Genomic DNA, 20818 nt, shown 5'->3' with positions numbered 1-20818 from the left:
AAAAAAAAAAAACAAAGATAAATAAATAAAAATTGGACAAAGTATTTTGAAAAATGATAAATATAACCCTTAAAAGTATCTATAAATGAGTTACCGAGTAATGACTAGCTACATCTACATATATGTACATGTAGTTTTGGGTTGTCACATCATTAATCTCCAAAATACAAGATTTAAGCTACAACCTCTACAATTGTAAGCTACATTCTTTTTTAATGAATTAAATTTTTTAAAAAAATACCTAAAAAATATTAAAGTAATCAATATATGTGTGTTGGGTGAGCTATGTAGTTTGTCTTAGGTAGAGCTGTCAAAAGCTGACTCGACCCGAAATACCGACCCTAACCTGTCTGAGCCCGAAAAAAATGGTGACCCGAACCCGACCTAACCCGAGCTGAAACCAACCCTAGACCCGAGTTGACCCGAGTATTTGAGACCCGAACCCGAACCCGACCATAACCCGACCTAGAGAGGACCCGACCCGAATGTGACCCATAAATTATTGACCTGAACCGAACCCGACTCGAACCCGAGAATGACCCAAACCCGATTTAACCCGTCAAAACCAGAATTCAACCCGACCTGTTACTAAGCCGACCCGAGGTCAACCCGACCCGTTCCTAACCCGACTCGAATTTAAACCCGACCTGTTACAAACTCGACCCGAAATCAACCCGACTTGTTATTGATCCGACCCAAATTCAACCCGACTTGTTATTGCCCCGATCGAAATTAAACTCGACCTATTACTAACCTGAATTTAAACGTATTTGAGGCTATATGAGGTGAGTGAGGTGAATCGATGATAGTGATTTTGTCTAATTAAATCAGCTAATTTTTTTTTTTTTTTTTTTCTAAATTTATCTTCAAAATAAACTTCCATATAACTATTTATAATCCTTTTATTGATCAGTTTTTTCAAATTTTAGTATTCACTTGTTTATTATAATATTTTTAAAAATGTTTTAAATTATGCAATTTGATTTGGAGCTTTAAAAAAAAAATTATTGACTTGAACCGAACCCGACTCGAACCCGAGAATGACCCGACTAGGAAATGACCCGACGTGATTATAACCCGCAAATTATTGACTTGAACCGAATCCGATAATGACCCGACCTGATTATAACCCGCAAATAATTGACTTGAACCGAACCCGACTCGAACCCAAACAGGACCCTAACTCGTTTAAACCCGTAAAAACCCGAATGTAACCCGACCTATTTTTCACCTGACCCGAATGTAACCCGACCTTTTATTGACCCGACCTAAACCCGACCCAAACCCAATAAGATGTATGACCCGACGTGACCCGACGCAAGCATGACCCAACCCGAACCCGACCCACATAGGTCCCGACATTAACCCGTACTGACCCAACCCGAGATGACCCGACCCACACTAACCCGACTCAAACCCGACCCATTTACCCGAATTGACAGCTCTAGTCTTAGGTACAAATGGTTGTAGCTCTACAATGGCTAACATGTAGCTAGCAAGCAAGGCTTTATGCACAACCATTGTGGATGCTTTAAGCTAAATAAGGATATATTGAGGATAAATTAACATTAATAATACCGATATGCGGGTAATTTTTTTCATGAATTTCCAACTGAATTCCATTTTAAAAAGTGTATTTAATGCTTATTTATATAGTCTTAAGGGCTACATATGTCATTACCTAAATATTTTTAGCGAAATAACAATGGTATTTATTTTTTATTTTTTTGTTTAGAGAGCCACAAAGCTGATAATTGATATTCGTTAAAAAAAAAACGTGATTATATAAGGCTAATGCTTAATGTAATATACTAATAGTCTAATACGTATGAATTTTAGGGATTATTTTTGCAAACGGTAAGAATATATGGGTCAAGTAATCAAGTCAGTTAAGTTAAATAGGATTGCACCTATGCTTGTAATGAACTTACTCTTCATAGTTGATGGTGAGCTTTATTTATCCTTGCACGTAGTACTTATTAATTCACTTAGATAATCATTAAAAAAATGAACCAATGTATTAATTTTAAGGTTTTAACACATATTGCTGTATATTTAATTGCGGTTTAATTTATTTATTTTTTATAGCAAAAAACATCCTGCATTGCAATCACAATTTCACACGGTAAGTGATGTACGTGTTAAATACGTAGTATATACTTTGTGTGAAACACTACTACATTGATGGAACTCGTTATTTATGCTAGAGGGTTTTGTGGAGCTTCAAGAGAAGGAAGGAGGGAAATCAAAAGCAGCTCAACCAAAAAATCATTTAAGGGGAATTCAGGCCTTCAGGGACTCAGGGTATTGTTTACATTTATATATACTTGTGTAACTAATAAACTTGCCTCAAAAAAAAAAAAAAAAAAAAAAAAAAACTCAAAAAGGAGGACACTCCAAGCTTTTGCTGAGGTATATGGGTTGGCTAAACCCAATTTAACAAGTCAATTCCGAGCTGATACAAGCTGAAGCTACAAATTTAGTGCAAGACCATTCATACAATGAGCAAAAAGGCGCATATCAGTGACTCTAGATCTCCTGATTCCAGGTTCTGGCGTTATTCAATCGAACATGCAACCCATCACATCTTTAACCCAGATATATTACAGGCGGAAAATTGCAGGAGACCACTAACAAAAAAGAACTCAATTTTACAGTCTGTACTTCCTTTTTTGGCTGAAATGAAGTCGTAAGACTTCATTAATGCCCTTCAAATTGGAAATTTATAATATGACTATCAAAAATTAGAAGTAAAAAACTTAATTTAAGATTCTTTGCCCTTCATAGTTATGGCACTTTGAGCATGTAGTTGTTCTTCACGAGCTCGTTTAGCAGCCAGTTCTTCTTCATCAAGTATCCGGATGGGAGACCACTCAGGCAATTTCAAGTCGCTACCAAGCAATGAATCATAGTAACTCTTCACCAGTGGTTGCAGTTTAAGTGTAGTGTAGTCAACTGCCGTTCCAGCAATAGCAAACATGATAGAGTAACGAACAGCCCCACGTTGGCCACCTGTAAGGAAACAATACAAAGGTATGTAGTTAAACAAATAATGGTTATTCACCCCCTCAACCCCTACCCCTTGCACCTGTTTCTAAAAAGCAATGCACTCTAACAGAGCAAGCTTGGTTTCAGGAACTATTTAGAAATTCACTTTTTAATGGTAATTACTAATTCACCGTCTATAATATAAGCGAAAAATACATATGCCACAAGATGTAAATACATAATCCTCAAGGGATGCCATGTATAAACCTTCAACTAGGGCTGGCAAACCCTGACCCGACACGAAAACCCGACCCGAACCCGACCCGAAGTTACTGAGAGAGACCCGAACCCGACCTGAACCGAACCCGAACAACCCGAATTCGACCCGATTTGACCCAAATTTCATATTTCGTAATAATATTAAGTTTTACACTATTTTTAATAGTTTCTAAGCATAACCCGAAATCGACCCGAAATCTGACCCGAACCCGACCTGCTGACCCGAATTGCCACCCCTACCTTCAACAGCAAGAGAAACTGAATTATGTGCAGAATTTTTGCATTTGGAAGTTAACGGAGATAACTGCAAACCAATTGCCATCTTTATACTCCTAATAAAATACTTTGTAGGACTAGAGGTTTCCAAGCATGCTTCTCTGAATATGACGCCACAGGCAGATAAGAAAGGCTATAAATTGCAATGCACCATTTGCAATTTGACTTGTTTGACGCAAAAGAAAATTGTTACCTGGTGAATAGAGAGACCACGATGCTAAGTTGGTCTGCACGAAATGTTTATAGGTTGCACTGTCACTTCGACTCATATATCTATCTAAAGTACTTGCATCGGACACTCAACACCACTATAAGGGTAAACAATCCTTACCCGACACTATTATATTGGAGGAAAGTGGAGTAGTGTATGCTCAAAAGTGGGCATGACATGATAATTCAATAAGAGACAGCAAATACATCAGCCCGAAATTTGTGGATATGTACTTATAATGTAAAAGACATTTGAAATCTTCAAAGTTTGTCTAATTCTAGAACAGGCCCTCCCACGTCCAAAATAGTAATCATTGGCACGTCAACACTTAAGTAACATAAGTTGCATCTATTGTTTCATGGCAGAAATTAAGCACACAACCACATCCAACAATCATACCTGTGTTGAGTAACATAAGTTGCATCTATTGTTTCATGGCAGAAATTAAGTGTTTGAAAATCTTTACAAGGAAAACATCGTGATCCTTAAAGCATTTGGACAAAGACATACACACAGATTATGCTTTCAATTTACACGCTAAGTCTTAAGACCACTTATGAGCTGAGACAACAGGAAAAACTAAAAACTTCCAACAGTTTATTTTCCTCCAGTTACATGCTTCCTCTTTCTTTCCCTATTCCTTAATTACTCTAGAAAAATACTAACCTTGGAGGCGGCCAAGAAGTGCTCCACTACAAAATCCTCCAATAGCAGAGTCGATAAGATCACCAGGTTCAGATTTTCGAGTTACTCTCGTAAACTCACGAGCTCCTGCAAGTCAAAAATCAAAATGCTCAGTTAAAACTATATACTCCGTACATAGAATGTCATTTTCACACAGTATGGCAGCAAATAGCATTTCAACATCACAATGTGCACTCGGGGAGCTTAAGGACAGTTTTAAGATTTCAAATAGAATAAAATTAGGTTAATGTCTATGGAAAAGAGACAGCATACAACCAATAAATGATATGAGCGAAATTCCCCGTGAGTTTAACCAAAATAAAACTATCATAATAGGAAGACAAGGGCAAGCACATGTCGTTTCTCACGTTTGATAAAACAAGTCCAAGCCATAAACTAAATCCTATAATGTTAGTCTCGTAAGTCATAAGCCTTGTCAGATTTTACACTTAGGAATGTTAAAGCCCTATATTCTGTTACTGAAATGCCAAGAGTCTTCTTTACACCCCCCTCCCCCCACCACCACCGCTGCCGCCAAGGGCACGAACATAATATTCCCTCATATTTTTACAAAATGAATCATCATCTTGAACAATTAGCCACAGCCCACAGATTCTCAAACTAGTTTGGCCAGCTTAAAACACCAAACTCTTATAGCCTTGCCCCTCCACCCTGAAAGTTTTGATATCCCCACACTTTTTTTTGCAAAGTGACTCCTCATCACCTTGAGCAGTTAACCACAGATCCTCCAACTAATTTGGGCAACTTAAAACACCAAACCCTTCTGTGCTTGCCCCTCCCCCTTGAAAGTTTTAAGCAACAACTCTTCTCCAATCTACATCAGCATTTATGCAAGGCATAGGACTTTCCTCAAGAATTGTAACATTGAAAGTATTTGACTCGGGCTCAAGTATTAGTCCCGTTGAACTCCAACCTTTATGGCTTCACTATCTCAGGTTAGTGTTTGCCTTAAAATGCTCAAAAACTTAAGTCGAGTTTCTTAGGAGCAGGAAAATCTTCTATTTAACAAAAAGCAATTATTAATTTCCTAAACCACAAACAATTTGACCTTCAACTCCTCACACGAGCAAACAATAAGCAAGGGTCAAACCTCATTAAAAGAAGGTCCAAGGGTATTTGGCAAGTGCAAAGGTTGACTTTCAAAGGCAAACTAGTGTGTAGCCCGGGTGTTGCACTGGGTTGTCACTTTAATTAAACCTTGTGATTATATGTTTTTAATATTTTTGGAGTTTTTTTTTACCTTTTTATTATTAGTCATTGTGATTTGCAATTATATAAATTTACTTTCATATTTATAACATGGTTGCTAATTTGCTTAGATGGTTAAATTATCATCTTATTAATAAGGGATTGGGTGTTCGAATCTCTTTATCCTTATTTTTTATAGGGAGTAATACTGATGTACTAAAGTGGCATAATGATTAAAGTTGATTGAGTGGTGATATGACATAATGAGATGTTTGGTAGGTGACGCATAATGAGAAATTGAATAAGTGACGTGGCGTAAGTGAAAGGGTCTACGTGGCACATAAACTTTGTTAGTAACTCCTTTTAATATATTACTATAGATTTCGCAATCTCATCAATCTCAAAACTTGGAGAGCCTAGGCCTACGTTTTAGATAGATATTGCCACCCGGCACTTATAGCTCATAGGTAGATTTGTTCGAATGCAAACAAGGCTTATGATGAAAGCGATACTTAACCCTAGCCAAGAATCTTAACTTCAATGATCTAATGCTACACTCAGACTGCAAATATTGGCAGGCTTAATGGACTACCCAACAGTAATGGATTGACCATTACACTTTAGTCAAAAGCAAGCTGATAGTCCAAATGGTGTAAGGATCAAGATTTTGATCAAAAGAAGTCCTTGTGATTCAAATTGTCTACCCTAGAAATTTGGTACGGTTCGTTTCTCTTTAATCACAAATTAGATATAGTTTACTATAAAAATCCCCAAATAACTATGCAACTCCAAGAACATCTTTTGCATATCAAGAACAAGATTAGACATATAGCAACAAGAATTCCATCCATACAATCCAAGAGACACTGCATAGTCATTAGTGCCATGAAATTTAATACTTAAAGAACAGATCAAAATCAATTAATACTGAAAACGATTACCATTTACTATAATCAAGTGATCAATCAAGTCAAAATTAAGAATTGAATATAATGATACTTATATTAAAGAACAATACCACAATAACAGCCGGCAACAATGGCAAGATTAGTAGCATAAGTAGCTGAAACATTTGCAACGCCATGAACTTTGCTATACTTTGACATCGCCCCAACTGCTCCACCAACAATCCCTAAAAATGCAAGAGAATTTAAAATCAGCCATTTTTCCTCTTCATAAATCTTAAGAATCAAGTTTATCTGACAATAATGAAATAATGCTAAAACTAAGCATCTGTATAATAGGAAAACAGAAATTCGGAAAAATTAGGGTTTTGGTGATTTGAGTTTGGGGAAAAGGGAAGAAAAGAGAGAGAGATTGACCTCCGAGAAGGGTGGGATAGAAGATCCGCTCCATCCAACCGTCAGATGACGACGGAGTTGAAGGAGGAGCCGCCATATCTGGCATTTTATCGACTGCTGTTGTCGAGGTTGATGTTGGTGATGATGAAGAATTTGCCATGTTGTGCTTCAAAAGTGTTACTGGATTTTAACCTTATAGAAGTACTTCGTAGTTGATTAAATCAACCAGACAGGGAAGCAGTACTTGGCATTATTCCTTGGGAATGGGGAAGGAAGGCCGAAGGCCCGACATGACACTACACTATGGGGGTGTTTGGCAAGTAGGAATTGAGGGTGGGATTGGGAATTTTAATCCCAATTGAAAACATAAGTCTTGTTTGTTTGGTGGGAATGGGAATAAAATGGAGTTTGGGAATGGGATTATTTATGAGTGAATTCCCATCATTTTATTACCTAGGGAGGGTAGGTAATAAATGGATGGGAATGGGAATAGAGGAAAATGACAGTTTTGCCATTAATGAAAAGGATGAAATAATAATCTTAGTAAGGGTATTTTTGTAAAATTGTTATTTATTCCCTATTTATTCCCACCCACTATCCAAACAAGGTATTGACATATTTTCATGTATCCCCATCAATTTATTCTCAATCCCATTCCCACCTTTTAATCCCTAAATTCCCATTCCCACAATCCAAACGCCCCGTATATGGTACCACACTTACTAGGAGTGTTTGATTCATCAAATTGAAATGAATTGGTATAGAATCTTATACTAGAAAGGTACGAATCTAAAACTCACACTAATTTAATTTGGTTTGTTATATACTTATATTGTTAGAATGAATCTATACTTAATTACTCGGTAATAAAATGGATTGTGAATCTCATATTCTCATAGCATGTTTGGTTGGTGTATATTCTAGGTTGGAAACAGATTCAGCTAAAGCATTACCCGTTACCAAATGTTTGCTTATAACTTATAAGGTTTGGTAACAATTACCTTTACATAAGGATGAGGATTTTATACTAATATATTTATTATTTCTCTAGAACCTAAGGTAACAAATACCCTTACCTTCCCCCAAACACTAGGCAATTCATTTCCATAGTTAAACCAAATAAATGAAAACGTAATAGTTAAATGATTCATTTCTCCCCTATTATTTGTTTTTTTTTCAAGCCGTTTTCATTATTCTAACCAAATGTCACCCTTAGGGGTAGAGATGGGTATGGGATCCCATGAATATGAGGGGGTTAGAACCCCTTAGGTATGAGATTTTCATTACTAAAAAAAACCTCAACCAAATAAAAAACTAGATTGAATGAATTATAACTGTAGTTCAACAATCTAACCCATTCCAAATGATCCAACCAAATAACCCCTAAAGAGAAGCAAAACAGGTCAATCCAACCCATTCCAAATGATCCAACCAAACAACATTTAAAAAAGTAGCAAAATAGGTTAGTTTGTAGTCTGTACAGTACGGAGTAAAGTGTTTAACATCTATCTAAATCTATCCGGCTTTTTTTTTTATCCTTATAAAAAATTCGATTTTTTTATACCACAAAAATATATTCGGCTAATCGTATATTCGTACGGCTTATGCCATATTCTTTAGAACTGCTCTACTCTATTCAGCTTAATAATAAAAAAAATAATCGGAGTAATATTTCTAATAAATAAAGAGTTTAATAAAAATAATAATTAGTATAAGTAATAAATAATAAATATTAATTAATACTCAATAAATCTAATATATATATATAAAGGGGTGTTTTTTCCCGCGTTTGTAGAGAGCCTAGGATTTTGTTAATTTAAAAAAATTATAGAGCGCCACATAAATGTGCGATGTAGGGTTGGGATTTAATGTGTGCCACATAGGTTAAAAAATATGAAAATATTAATAAAATTATAAAAGTCAAGGTGAAAAATAACAATATATATCATCTATCTTTATGTACTCAAAAAAAAAAAAAAAAAAAAAAAAAAAAAAAAAAAAAAAAAACTTAAAAAATTAATCCTTTTCGCCTACATGCATTATCTTTTAACAAACATTACTGACTTTGTTCCTTTAATTATGATAAGCAAATTTAACGTAAGTTAGTTTGCTCATAGTTGATATATTATTAGTCAATATGTTTCAAATATTATTATTTAGGAAAAAAAAAATAATTAGGAAAAGATAATAATGATTACAATTTTAATAATGATAAAATTTAAGTTAGGAAAAAGATATGAATTGTTTTAATTAGCTTATGATTTGTTATTATTATAAATAGGCATTAATTTAATCCACGCGCCACCAAAGAATCACGCAATACTTCATACAAAGCAATTTACGACTTTATATTGTGGTTTAAGAAAATGTACGTCTAATTCCTTAAACTCAAATTTTTTTATGAATTAACAATGAATATGATGAGGTATTCACAAATAATATTATTTTTAACTACTCCGTATTTTTTTCATTGCATTGTTTTCTTAAGTCTATTTCGTTGATTCGAGAACTTAATTCTTCCAAAAACGATTGGAAAATTAAAGTACGCGTATCAAGGCTTTTTGATATATTGAACTTTCGGAAACATAATAGTTTGATTAGTTTGGACATGGTTTTAATTGACGAAGAGGTATGCCTTTTATTTTATTTTTTTTAATAATAATATATAATTCTTTTTTTGAAAATTTATTGTGTAACTTACCATATTATTTTAACTTACAATATTTTTTGCATATGTAGGGTGATTATGTCCATGCTTCAATCAAAGGAAAATTTGTCCAACAATTTCGTTCTAAATTGGTTGAAGGCAAAGTTTACACAATTCGATATTTTTCTCTTGTACCTAACAAGAATGAATATTGTGTTGTGAGCGATAACAAGATAATGATACAATTTTTTCAAAATACAACTGTCAAGGGCGTTGCAGATAATAATAAAATTCCGTTGCATAGATTTGATTTTGTTCAATTGCAACATTTAGATAAGTTCCATAGTAATGCTACACTCCCTGGTATATATTTTACAGATTTTCTATTTTTATTTTTAAAAAATTTCTATAGTGTTATCTTTTGCTTAACTATTTTTTATAATTTTTTTTTTGTTTCGTACATCACTTTTTCCTACAAGATGTGGTTGGCATGGTTGTTAACGAAATTGGAGATTCAATTGAAATAGAAGATAAATGGTAATTATTATTTTAATATATTTGTATATATTATTATTATTTTATCAATTACAATTTACTAAGATTTATATTTGATTAAATATTAATCTTATTTTTATTTTTGGAGATGAAGATGGAAAAAAATTAATCTTATCACCGTCATTGATCGGAGGCACAAAAAATATGTACCAGAATTACAAAGAAACAATATACTCTACACACTACATATTTAGGGCTACAAAAGGGAATAGGATAATCCTGTCAGTGTCATTCACAGGAGACCCAAGATACCTAAATCAAAACTACAAAAAAAGAATAGAGTACTCTATACAGAGGTGTACAAGAGATCATTCTATTTGAACATCACAAATTGTTTTTTTTAAAATTTTTTTTTGATAATATAATAATAATAATAATAAATATTTTTTAATATTGAAATATTTTTATTATTCTTTTTGATTTTTGACATTATTATTATTATATGCTGATAATTTCTGGTAGCTCTGTGGACTATATAATATAATATACTGTATAATTGGTCATCGGTCCATTAATGAAAGTAATAGAGTTGTGACTTGTGTAGTTGCGTTGGCATGCATGAAACTAATATGTTCCTACAGTTCAAATCAATTGTAACACACGTGTAAATTAAAGCATTCTTTCCTCTTAACAAATTACATCTTTTGCAATCCAAATCCAAAATGAACACAAACCGCAACACTTACCAACTATCCTAATGTCTTCAAATCCTTTTAATATTATTATTATTATTAGTATTAGTATTTAATAAGACACAAATTTTAAATAATTTTAAAAATAAACCCGTGCGTCGCACGGGCTTCACACCTAGTAATAATTAATAAGAGGGCCGTATAGTAGTTAATGTATATGATTGATCTATTAAAACATGTTGAAAATATTTTTGAGTACCTATGTTCATCTTTAACGCTCCTCTTTTGATCGATTTGAAATAACTTAAAAAATAAAGGTGAGAAAAGTGCGAACCTCATATAAGCCATCTCTCTCAATCTCTTTCCCTCTCTTAAAATTTCATTCTCACTCAACATTCCAATACTACTTTAGACTTACATACAAATTCCTTACTCCTGCAAAATTGTTGAATTATCGTGTTGAATTTCAACATATACATCAAATTTCAACAGAAGTTAGTAAAAAAAAATGAGGTTGATCAAAGTTGCAACATGCAATTTGAATCAATGGGCAATGGATATTGATTGCAATTTGAAGAATATAAAGGAATCGATTTCTAGGGCTAAAGATGCTGGCGCCACTATTCGCTTAGGTCCTGAGCTTGAAATAACTGGTTATGGATGCGAAGATCACTTCTTAGAGCTTGATACTGTCTCTCATGCGTAAGATTCTTCCTCTAATTCATATATATTGTTCGTTGTAATTTCAACATGATTACTCCATTTTTTGAGTGATTGTTGGGTTGCTAAAATAGTTTTGGGTTTTGTTAATTCTATAAAATTGTTACTTTGAACTTCAACTTTAATTTGGACAATTTGGACACTTTGGTAGGGTATGATGTTGTTGAAAATTCTATGAAAGTCATTCTAAAAATGACTATCATTATATTGATTTTTTACTGGCTAATTTTTATATTTGTTTTGCATGTCAAAATTAATAATAAAAAATTTTCTTAATTTTGAAAGTGTTTTGATTTTTATATATCATATTGAATTTGATTTTTTTTTTTTTAATTTTAATTTTAGTAATAATAAATACTGGATTTTCTAAGGAAAATTTAATAAGAATAATTCAACCCAAAATAATTCATCCTTTTGATTAACCTTTATTAAAAGCTTGAAATAACTGGTTAACCTTTGTTAATGCTCCTATGGCTATCTCTCTTCTCCCCTTTCATGGCCACCACCACTTTAGCCGCCCAACATTAATCAACAGCATGGCCTTCTATTACCGCTGGCAGAAGCCACCAAACCAAGCCACGCCACCGCATCGCACCACCAACTTCACGCACCCCCCTGCGCAACAGTGCGGCGTCCTCATCAGCAATTAGCCAACCACACTCTCCTTAGCTTGCCGCCTGCACTATCCTCATCTCATCGCCGCAACAACAACCCACGGCAACACCCACATGCATCTATTCTGCCACCATTTAATCTAGCCGGTCAATCAACAATTCAAGCAACACCACGCTCAACGGCAACCAATTACGTCCACAATTTAGTCCTAAATCATTTAAAGTAGTGTGTGTGGCTGTGTGGCTGTGTGGGTCACATTGTGGTAGCGGGCTGATTGAAAGGTGAGGGCATATTGCGGGCTGGTTGACAGGGAGAGGAAGGGTTGTGGGGCGGGCTGGTTGATGGGGGTAATGGGCTAGGTTGACGGGGAGGTGAAGTGGTGACTGGTGAGGGAGGGTGTAAGGTGAAAGGAGTTGAAAAGAGAACGAAGAAGGAGGAGAGAGAGGAAGCCATTGTTATTGGTTGGAGCTTACATCAATGGTGTCACAGAAGGAGAAAAAAAAAAGTTACCTTAAGTTCAGGTAACCGGTCAAATAGGCTCGTTATGAGAAAATAAGTATGGATTACTCCGTAATTTAAGTTTGTAGTGAACTTAGGATTATTTATGGTTAATCAGAAGGTTTTATTTTGGGATAATGGGGCAAAGGTTTAATTACTCTTGTTTGTAAATTAATTAGGAAATTTACAAAATAAGTCAGATTTTTTTTCAAAATTAATAAATGAGGGTTCGTTTGGCATCACTGTGGTTTTCTGTTTTTTGGTTTTTTGTTTTTTAATATCATATGATTTATATCATATAATGAATAAAAAATTAGTCAAACTTATTAAAATCATGATAATTTTAAAAACTGACAATAGAAAAGTGAAAACACCTTTTTCTTGTTTCCTGTTTTTGGTTTTTAGTTTTCAAAAAAACTGGAAACTAAAAACAAAAAACAATGCCAAACAAGCCTTGAATTTTAAAAATTAGATAATTGATTTATAATTAATTTTGACATTAATTTAGTATACCATAGAATCATCAGTTATGATATGTGTTTATGCTATCAATCCTATCATCGATATGTATCAGCATATTACGGAGTATATCACAATGTGGGTATATAGAAAGACGGATATTATTTCATTGGTCTGGCTGTACCCTATAAGTTTCTTTATTAAATTAAAAGAAAAGACCAAAAAAAAAATGTTGCTAGCAAGAATCAAACTTGGCACCCACTAGTTTTTAAGTAGAGCTTTTGGCAAAATAGTAAAAACCAAATTAGCCAACACAAGTACTATGATATATCTATGCAGCAATAAAGATCTTATACTACCTACGTTACATATTATTTGCAACGAGTTAACATAAAGTGAGAGGAAAAAATGTCTAATCGTTGCACATAATATATAACGGAAGTAACACGTATACCATATATAAGTCCATAACATTTACTTTTGTATATATAGAATAATAGAATTAGTTCGCATGATATAATTTCATGAATCCCGTAAAAAAAAAAAAAAAAAAAAAAAAATTCATGAACCTGCTTGTATTTAAGATATTTGGATATTATCTATATACCACGGGTGTGAGTTGTGAGCAGAAAGTAACTGTAACACTTAATGACAAAATTGCATATGGGAATGTCTGAAAGAAATTTTGCTCGAGGATTGGACTGATGGCATACTATGTAGCTTCGGGATGCCAATAATTAATGGATCAGCGTGTTACAATTGTCAAGTTCTTTGTATGAATAGAAAGATCATCATAATCCGACCAAAGATGTGGCTTGCCAATGATGGTAATTATAGAGAGCTTCATTGGTTCACTTCTTGGAAGCATACAGACCAGATGGTAGACTTTCAGCTACCTCCTGACATCGCAGACGCTATATCGCAAACAATAGTGCCCTTTGGTTATGGGTTCATAAAGTTCTTGGACGCGTATGTTACTTTTTTATTTTGCCTTTTGTTGTACAAAATCTTATCGAGCACTCCTCGTTGCTTCTTTCATATTCTTGAGATTTCTTTGCCTTTTACATGCAAAGTTGTTCTTGCATGTTATATCCTCGCCCAAATTGCATTTGGTATAGTAGTTGCTCAGGCATTTATTTCTTTGTCAGAATTGTTGCTGCTGAAATTTGTGAGGAGCTATTTTGTCCAGATCTACCTCATACTCAGCTTGCATTAAATGGTGTTGAAATTTTTATGAATGCTAGTGGAAGTCACCATCAACTAAGAAAGCTTCGCATGGATGCTTTTATAGGCGCTACACAAGCTCGTGGAGGACTTTACATGTATAGTAATCAGCAAGGTTGTGACGGTGGACGCTTATATTACGGTATTTCTATAGTTGACTTTATACCTACATTCTATCGTATGTATATATTAGTAGAGATTATATAGTTTACAATCTTTACATATCTAATTCTTATTACCCTCTTGATTAATGTGGCAGATGGATGTTGTTGTGTTGTTGTTAACAGAGATTTGGTTGCTCAAGGCTCCCAATTCTCATTGAAGGATGTGGAAGTTGTCGTTGCTCATGTGGATCTTGATGCAGTAAGTTTGAATGTTTGATTATTAAATTTTTAGTCTTTTTTGTTATCAGGACGATTGACCTCTTAGGCAGCGCAATAGAAGTTTTATGACCTTCATTGTTGTTTTTTTTTTAAAGCAAATAAATGTTGGTCATGTGAGTATAATAATAGTATTATCCTTTCATTTTCTTCCAGTTATGTGCATATGTCACATATTGTGCTTGATTGATCTTATATATCATTGTATATATTGATCACAGATTGCTAGCCTACGACTCTCCTCAAGTAGCTTTCAGCAGCAGCAGGCGAGCAAAAAAGTAGCAGTCCCATTTATTGTAGCTCCTTACAAGCTTTGCCAATCATTCCATTTAAAAGAACCTATTTCATGTCCACCCAAGGTTAGCCCCCATCTATTCAAGTAAAATGGTGGTCAAAAGTTATCACTTTCAAATATGATTGGCATTTTAACTTGTGCTTATTAGGGGAGAAAGATCCTTTCAACGTTTTATCATCTATTCTATTGTTTGCAATTGGCAAATTCCAATAAACTACTAATCCAAAAGGTGATTAAATACTTACTACTTTACTAATTTACAAGCAAAGAACATTCTGTTGAGATATCTGTCCAGTCCTTTACAGCCGGTAGATAAAAAATGTTTGTTTGAACCTCTTTCTACATTGCTAAACAAATGTGCATTTTTCCCTTCAACATAGTTATCATTTTGTACATTACTGCATTTGTCTGATGGAGATAATGGTGACTTGTAGACTAAGTACCGTGAACACAAACCAGAGGAAGAGATGGCTTTGGGGCCGGCTTGCTGGCTATGGGACTATTTAAGAAGAAGTGAAGCTTCTGGTTTCTTGCTTCCACTTTCTGGAGGCGCTGATAGCTCCTCTGTTGCTGCAATTGTTGGCTGCATGTGTCAGCTTGTTGTTAAAGGTGAGTTCATGATGAGTCTACCTATCTTTTGTTGTAATTAAGCCTTTAATTGGACCAAATATTTGCAGCTTTCCTACCTCATAGGAATATGGTCATAATTTTAATGTTGAAGGTTCTTTTTTAATATATACTAGTAGTTCACAGTGACATGTACTTTGAATTCATAGATGCCATTATGTTGTTATTTTTGCTATGACTTATTGAAATAAAAATTATGATGTTTGGTATCCAGAAATTCATAATGGGGATGAACAAGTAAAGTTTGACGCGGTAAGGATTGGCCAATATCCTGACGGCAAATTTCCAACTAATAGCAAAGACTTTGCAAAACACATATTTTACACTGTGTTCATGAGGACTGAGAATAGGTATACAACTATGTAACTCAAAGCAATGTCTTTTCTTTTTGTGCATCATACAATTGCTAATACGTCTGCTCATTACTCAATTAGCACATCAGTCACAAATATAAGGCGATGAGTTCCATTGCTGAAGCGTTGCTTCACGCAAGAGCAAAACTGTTGCTAGTTTATATATAATCCATATAAGATACTCTGGTGTCAATATATACAATCAACATTGGCATTAACATTGCTTATCTAATTATGCAATGAGAAGAGGCTCAAAAAGTATTGAGCATGATGACTTTCCATCTTACATAGTTTAGATGGTAATCATTTTTTGACCGAGTAAGGGGTTATGTTAATACCCTGCCCACAATTTTTTTTTTTTTGGTTGTTGCTACTTAGATTATGTGATTTGATAATGATTGTCAAGATCATCCTTTTGCAGTTCTGAAACAACAAAATCACGTGCCAAAAAGCTTGCGGATGAGATTGGGTCATGGCATCTTGATGTCTGTATAGATGGTGTTATTTTAGCCCTACTAACTTTGTTTCAGACACTAACAGGAAAACGCCCTCGCTATAAGGTAATTGATCCCTTTGAATGAATGTAAAAGAAAAAGACTATATGAGAATAGCAGGATGGACTGTAGTTTATTTGGATTTCACTATTGATATAAGATATTAATGATTCAGTGCATCATTGTATTTTGCTTTTTGTAGATAGCTAATATTACATATTTACAACAATGATTGAAATTTTATGTCTTGGTTGTTATGTAGGTTGATGGAGGGTCCAATGTTGAGAACTTAGAGCTACAGAACATTCAAGCTCGTATTAGAATGGTTTTGGCTTTTATGCTGGCATTGCTTATGCCTTGGGTTCATAGAAAATCGGGGTTTTATCTTGTGCTTGGTTGCACCAATGTTGATGAGGCATTGCGTGGTTATTTGACAAAGGTGATCTTTTCTGAACTCATGTCTTAAGTATATAGTAGAACTATCTTGATTGTCTTTGTTCCATCCTCATGGAGTAATCTAGATTATCTGTTGAATCTTGTGGACATTTTAGCTATTGCGCATCCATTGATTGTTTTATATTACTTTGCGTATGATTTTTAGTATGATTGTAGCTCAGCCGACATAAATCCTATTGGAAGTATAAATAAGACCGATCTTCGAGCATTCTTGCGATGGGCTGCTGTCAATCTTGGCTACTCTTCCTTGGCAGAGGTTGAAGCTGCTCCACCAACTGCTGAACTGGAGCCAATACGCTCAGATTACACACAGGTGACTCTTTGGTAGATGCATCACGAAACATTCTTGTGTTCGGTAAATGTTGTTACTTGTTGATTTGTATCTCATTGATTTTTTTTATTGGTCCTTTCCTTTTCCTCTTATGACTTAAAATACCTCTAGCTAATTTGCCACTTGTTAAACACCCATTAATTATACCATTAATGTTATCTTTTGCTAACGGCTGGATGAAGTGGACATGGGAATGACGTATGAAGACCTTTCAGTTTATGGTCGACTGCGTAAAATTTACCGTTGTGGTCCTGTATCTATGTTCACGGTATGTACTATTTTGCTTCATGTTGATGAATACATATTCCGTCGAATAATGAGCAAGCAATTAGGCTGAGAAATCTTGTGAACCTGAAAACATGTAAAAGTATTGAATAGTCTGCAATTTGCATAGCTAAAATTAACTTTGTTTTTCTTTAACGATCAGATAATACAAAAATTGACAATCATCTACTATGTTTAAAGCACAAACTCTCCCCAGAAGGACAAGAAGTATGATATTGTCCTTTTAAGTTGAGCCTTTAGAAACTCTAGTTGATGTATAACTTATCATTGGTTGATGTTTGAACATAGCTTTGGCCTTCTAGAATACACATAGTAATTTAAAGCATAATTCTCAGCTAGATAGAAAAACCTGTTTTGACTTTAACAAGGAATCCTTAGCTTGAAACTAATAGGAGCTGGCTTTTGCTGTATCACATTTTCAACTTCTTACAGGATCTTAGCTTTAGATGGGGTTCAAAATTGACACCATCAGAAATTGCTGAAAAGGTTAAGTACTTCTTTGAGCACTATTCCATCAATCGGCACAACATGACTCTCCTTACGCCTTCCTACCATGCAGAGGTATCTACCGAACATTGTTTTCTGGAAACAGGTGTGCTGTAAGCTGTAAATCCTTATGTATGGTTGCTTTTTTTTTTTTTTTTTTTTTTTTTTTTTTTTTATGAAGAGGTATTCACCGGAGGACAATAGATTCGATCTACGTCAGTTCTTGTACAACTCGAGATGGCCATTTCAATTTCGCAAAATTGATAAGCTTGTTAAGAAGATCAACGGTGACAAAGTTCTCCCGGCATAATCCAATGACCAAGATAAATCATAACTCGAATCGGGTCATACTAGTGGCACGAGATTTGCAACCGCTGGATCTGGAAACCTTAACGTGGGATTTAGTCAAAATTGCATGAGCTATGCAAGTTGCTATTTCATTATTAAGTTGAATAATTTTAAGTTTTCACCCTCGACTTGCACATCTTTACAAGTTGCACTGCTAATAATTACCTTGTTCAATTTATTCACCATAATTATGTCGTTTATATCCTGAAGGACATCAGGAACTTCATCATATTTCATCCACCAGACCAGGTTAGTTGATTTCTTTGTGCTCAAAGGCAATAGAAGTAGAAAATTAATAAGTTAGACCATAAGTGTATACTGGATAAAAATGTAAAGTTAAATGGTCAATAGATCTATGAAATATATGTCTTTGATTTAGACGGGAAGTTATCTCAGATGTCAGACATTGACACATTGTTGTTTGTTCAATACATTTACATGTACAATGACTAACGTGATTGTTTTCAACTTTTTGCATAAATCTGAAGGTTGAGTGAGGTTAAATTCTTTGCTCTTTTTGAAGTCAAGGCATCTACTTCAAAGGTGCCACCGTTTATGCATTTTTCTTATTTTTTGTGTTTTTGGATAGGGGATTTGTGCAGTTAAAATAAGGCAGTCTATCAAACAACACAGTGTTTTATACTTTAATTTTTTGGCCTCAATAATTCATAATTTAAGGACAGGCTTAACATTGAACTAATCATTGCATCGCTAAAAGCTACTTGCCAATATGAATCCAAATTATTCATATCAACGACGAGGAGACTGAATGGAAAACATCCTCATGTCATTGCTATTGGGAAGGCTATAAACTTAAAGATTGACTAGCAAATTGAGGTGTGACCAAAGATGAGAAAATTGTTATTCATGAATCATGACTCCTTCAGACCCTAGAAGTATGATCTGGACTCCGGTGTGTAGAAGAAAACAATGTTACACATTTGTTTTAGTTTATTTGGAGCAAGCCCATCATCGTTAGAGCACCAGAAAGTTACCGAGTATTAAAGAAAAGTTGTTGGCAGCATGTTACAAATATTAAGTTAGTACTCTGTATGATATTAAATCACACAATTGTACAGAGTTTAATGGCAACTTTCCACCTTTTGGGGGGATTATTTTTAACCAATACTCGTATTATTTGTTCAGCATAATTCCATAAACTTAATGCTGATAGCTTTTTCATTATACTAAGCTGGCCCAAAATCCTGTAGTACTTGAGCTTTCTAAGCAAGCCCAAACTCACATGCTTAATGCCCCAACTTCAAGAATACGTATGTATTTCTAAATCCTAGATTGAATCAAAAACCAAAAATTACTCTAGTCCGAATTGGTCAATTGGCGCCCTGATAAGACTAATTATTTTTTAACACGTACCTAATTTCATGGTTGTTATCTTCAGTTTCTGACTTGTCAAGATTTGATATCCCGAATAATAATAATATTATTATTATTATTATTATTAAACTCAAAAACATTCAAAGTTATTATTATTATTATTATTATTATTATTATTATTATTATTATTATTATTATTATTATTATTATTATTATTATTATTATTATCAACACATGCATAGGAAATTAGGAATTAAGAAATATTTTTTCAAAAAAAATAAAAGGAATTAAGAAATATTAATTATTCCTCAAAAAAATTAATAATTAAGAAAAGCTAAAAAAAGACTTGAAAATCAAAACAAATTGGTATTAGGTATGCCCAATTATGGTTTAAGTTCCTAAGTCATTATAAAATTAAAAATCATAGGATTATTACTAAACACAAATTAGTACGGAATAATTTCAAGAATTATTGACTTTTGAAAACGTGTATTCCTTAAATCGTTATTAAAATGTGTTAATAGGCTTGAAAGTTTAAACCCTTATCTGTTTTATGGAAGATACAATATTCATAAGATATGTTCACTTCATACCCATATTTTCCATGTTGGTTTATTACGAGTACTTTGTTTATAAAAATTTTGTACTGTACAATTTATTGTATTTCGTTTACAATGCTAGTTCTCAGGCCACATAATTTCCACATTTTTATTCATTCACAGTTATTATATTCACATTTTAAGATTTTTTGCGAATAATATAGTAAGAGCTTGTTTTGATTTATTGAAATGGGTTGAAATGAATTGTTTATAAGAGAAACTAATTAAGAACAAAACTGAAATTAAGCTGAGAACAGGGTCTAAGGCCTTGTTTTGTTCACCTTATTCCCACTTATTTCAAGAAAAATAAGTTCAAATAAGTTTTAATAAGTTCAATAAGTTTTACAAATTTTTGTATGTGGCCGGCCACATGGTGCGACAGGGGTTACTTGTAGGGTGTTACTGGTTTTGTCAGGGGTTACTTGTAGGTGTTACTTGTATGGGTGTTACTGGTTTTATCAGGGGTTACTTGTAGGTGTTACTTGTATTCTGGAGTTACTTGTATGGATGTTACTGGTTTTGATTAGGGGT

General features: G+C 33.9%; 3 protein-coding genes across 3 annotated transcripts; 2 read left to right on the top strand and 1 right to left on the bottom strand.

Annotated features, from left to right (window-relative positions):
* Positions 1-2237: 2237 nt before the first annotated feature.
* LOC110722738 lies at positions 2238-7327 on the bottom strand. Its single transcript, XM_021902026.1, has 4 exons — positions 6970-7327; positions 6666-6779; positions 4421-4525; positions 2238-3012 (listed from the first exon to the last, which is right to left on the bottom strand). Exons 1-4 carry the CDS (start codon positions 7106-7108, stop codon positions 2765-2767), a joined length of 606 nt encoding a protein of 201 aa, XP_021757718.1. The 5' UTR covers positions 7109-7327; the 3' UTR covers positions 2238-2764.
* A 2141-nt stretch (positions 7328-9468) lies between these two features.
* LOC110722523 (replication protein A 70 kDa DNA-binding subunit C-like) lies at positions 9469-10136 on the top strand. The gene is made up of 3 exons (XM_021901792.1): positions 9469-9577; positions 9688-9958; positions 10075-10136. Exons 1-3 carry the CDS (start codon positions 9557-9559, stop codon positions 10134-10136), a joined length of 354 nt encoding a protein of 117 aa, XP_021757484.1. The 5' UTR covers positions 9469-9556.
* A 1154-nt stretch (positions 10137-11290) lies between these two features.
* Positions 11291-18606, top strand: LOC110722572 (glutamine-dependent NAD(+) synthetase-like). Its single transcript, XM_021901836.1, has 13 exons — positions 11291-11484; positions 13738-14043; positions 14223-14440; positions 14558-14661; positions 14900-15037; positions 15414-15582; positions 15815-15950; positions 16375-16513; positions 16710-16886; positions 17049-17215; positions 17406-17502; positions 17952-18080; positions 18187-18606. The coding sequence occupies exons 1-13, from the start codon at positions 11291-11293 to the stop codon at positions 18313-18315; spliced, it is 2103 nt and encodes a 700-aa protein (XP_021757528.1). The 3' UTR covers positions 18316-18606.
* Positions 18607-20818: the final 2212 nt, after the last annotated feature.

This window comes from Chenopodium quinoa, unplaced genomic scaffold (genome assembly GCF_001683475.1).
Source record: "Chenopodium quinoa cultivar QQ74 unplaced genomic scaffold, ASM168347v1, whole genome shotgun sequence".
In the NCBI taxonomy this organism is placed as follows: Eukaryota; Viridiplantae; Streptophyta; class Magnoliopsida; order Caryophyllales; family Amaranthaceae; genus Chenopodium; species Chenopodium quinoa.
The sequence above is the reverse complement of the archived record's forward strand: the minus strand, read 5'-3'. Positions and strand labels throughout refer to the sequence as shown.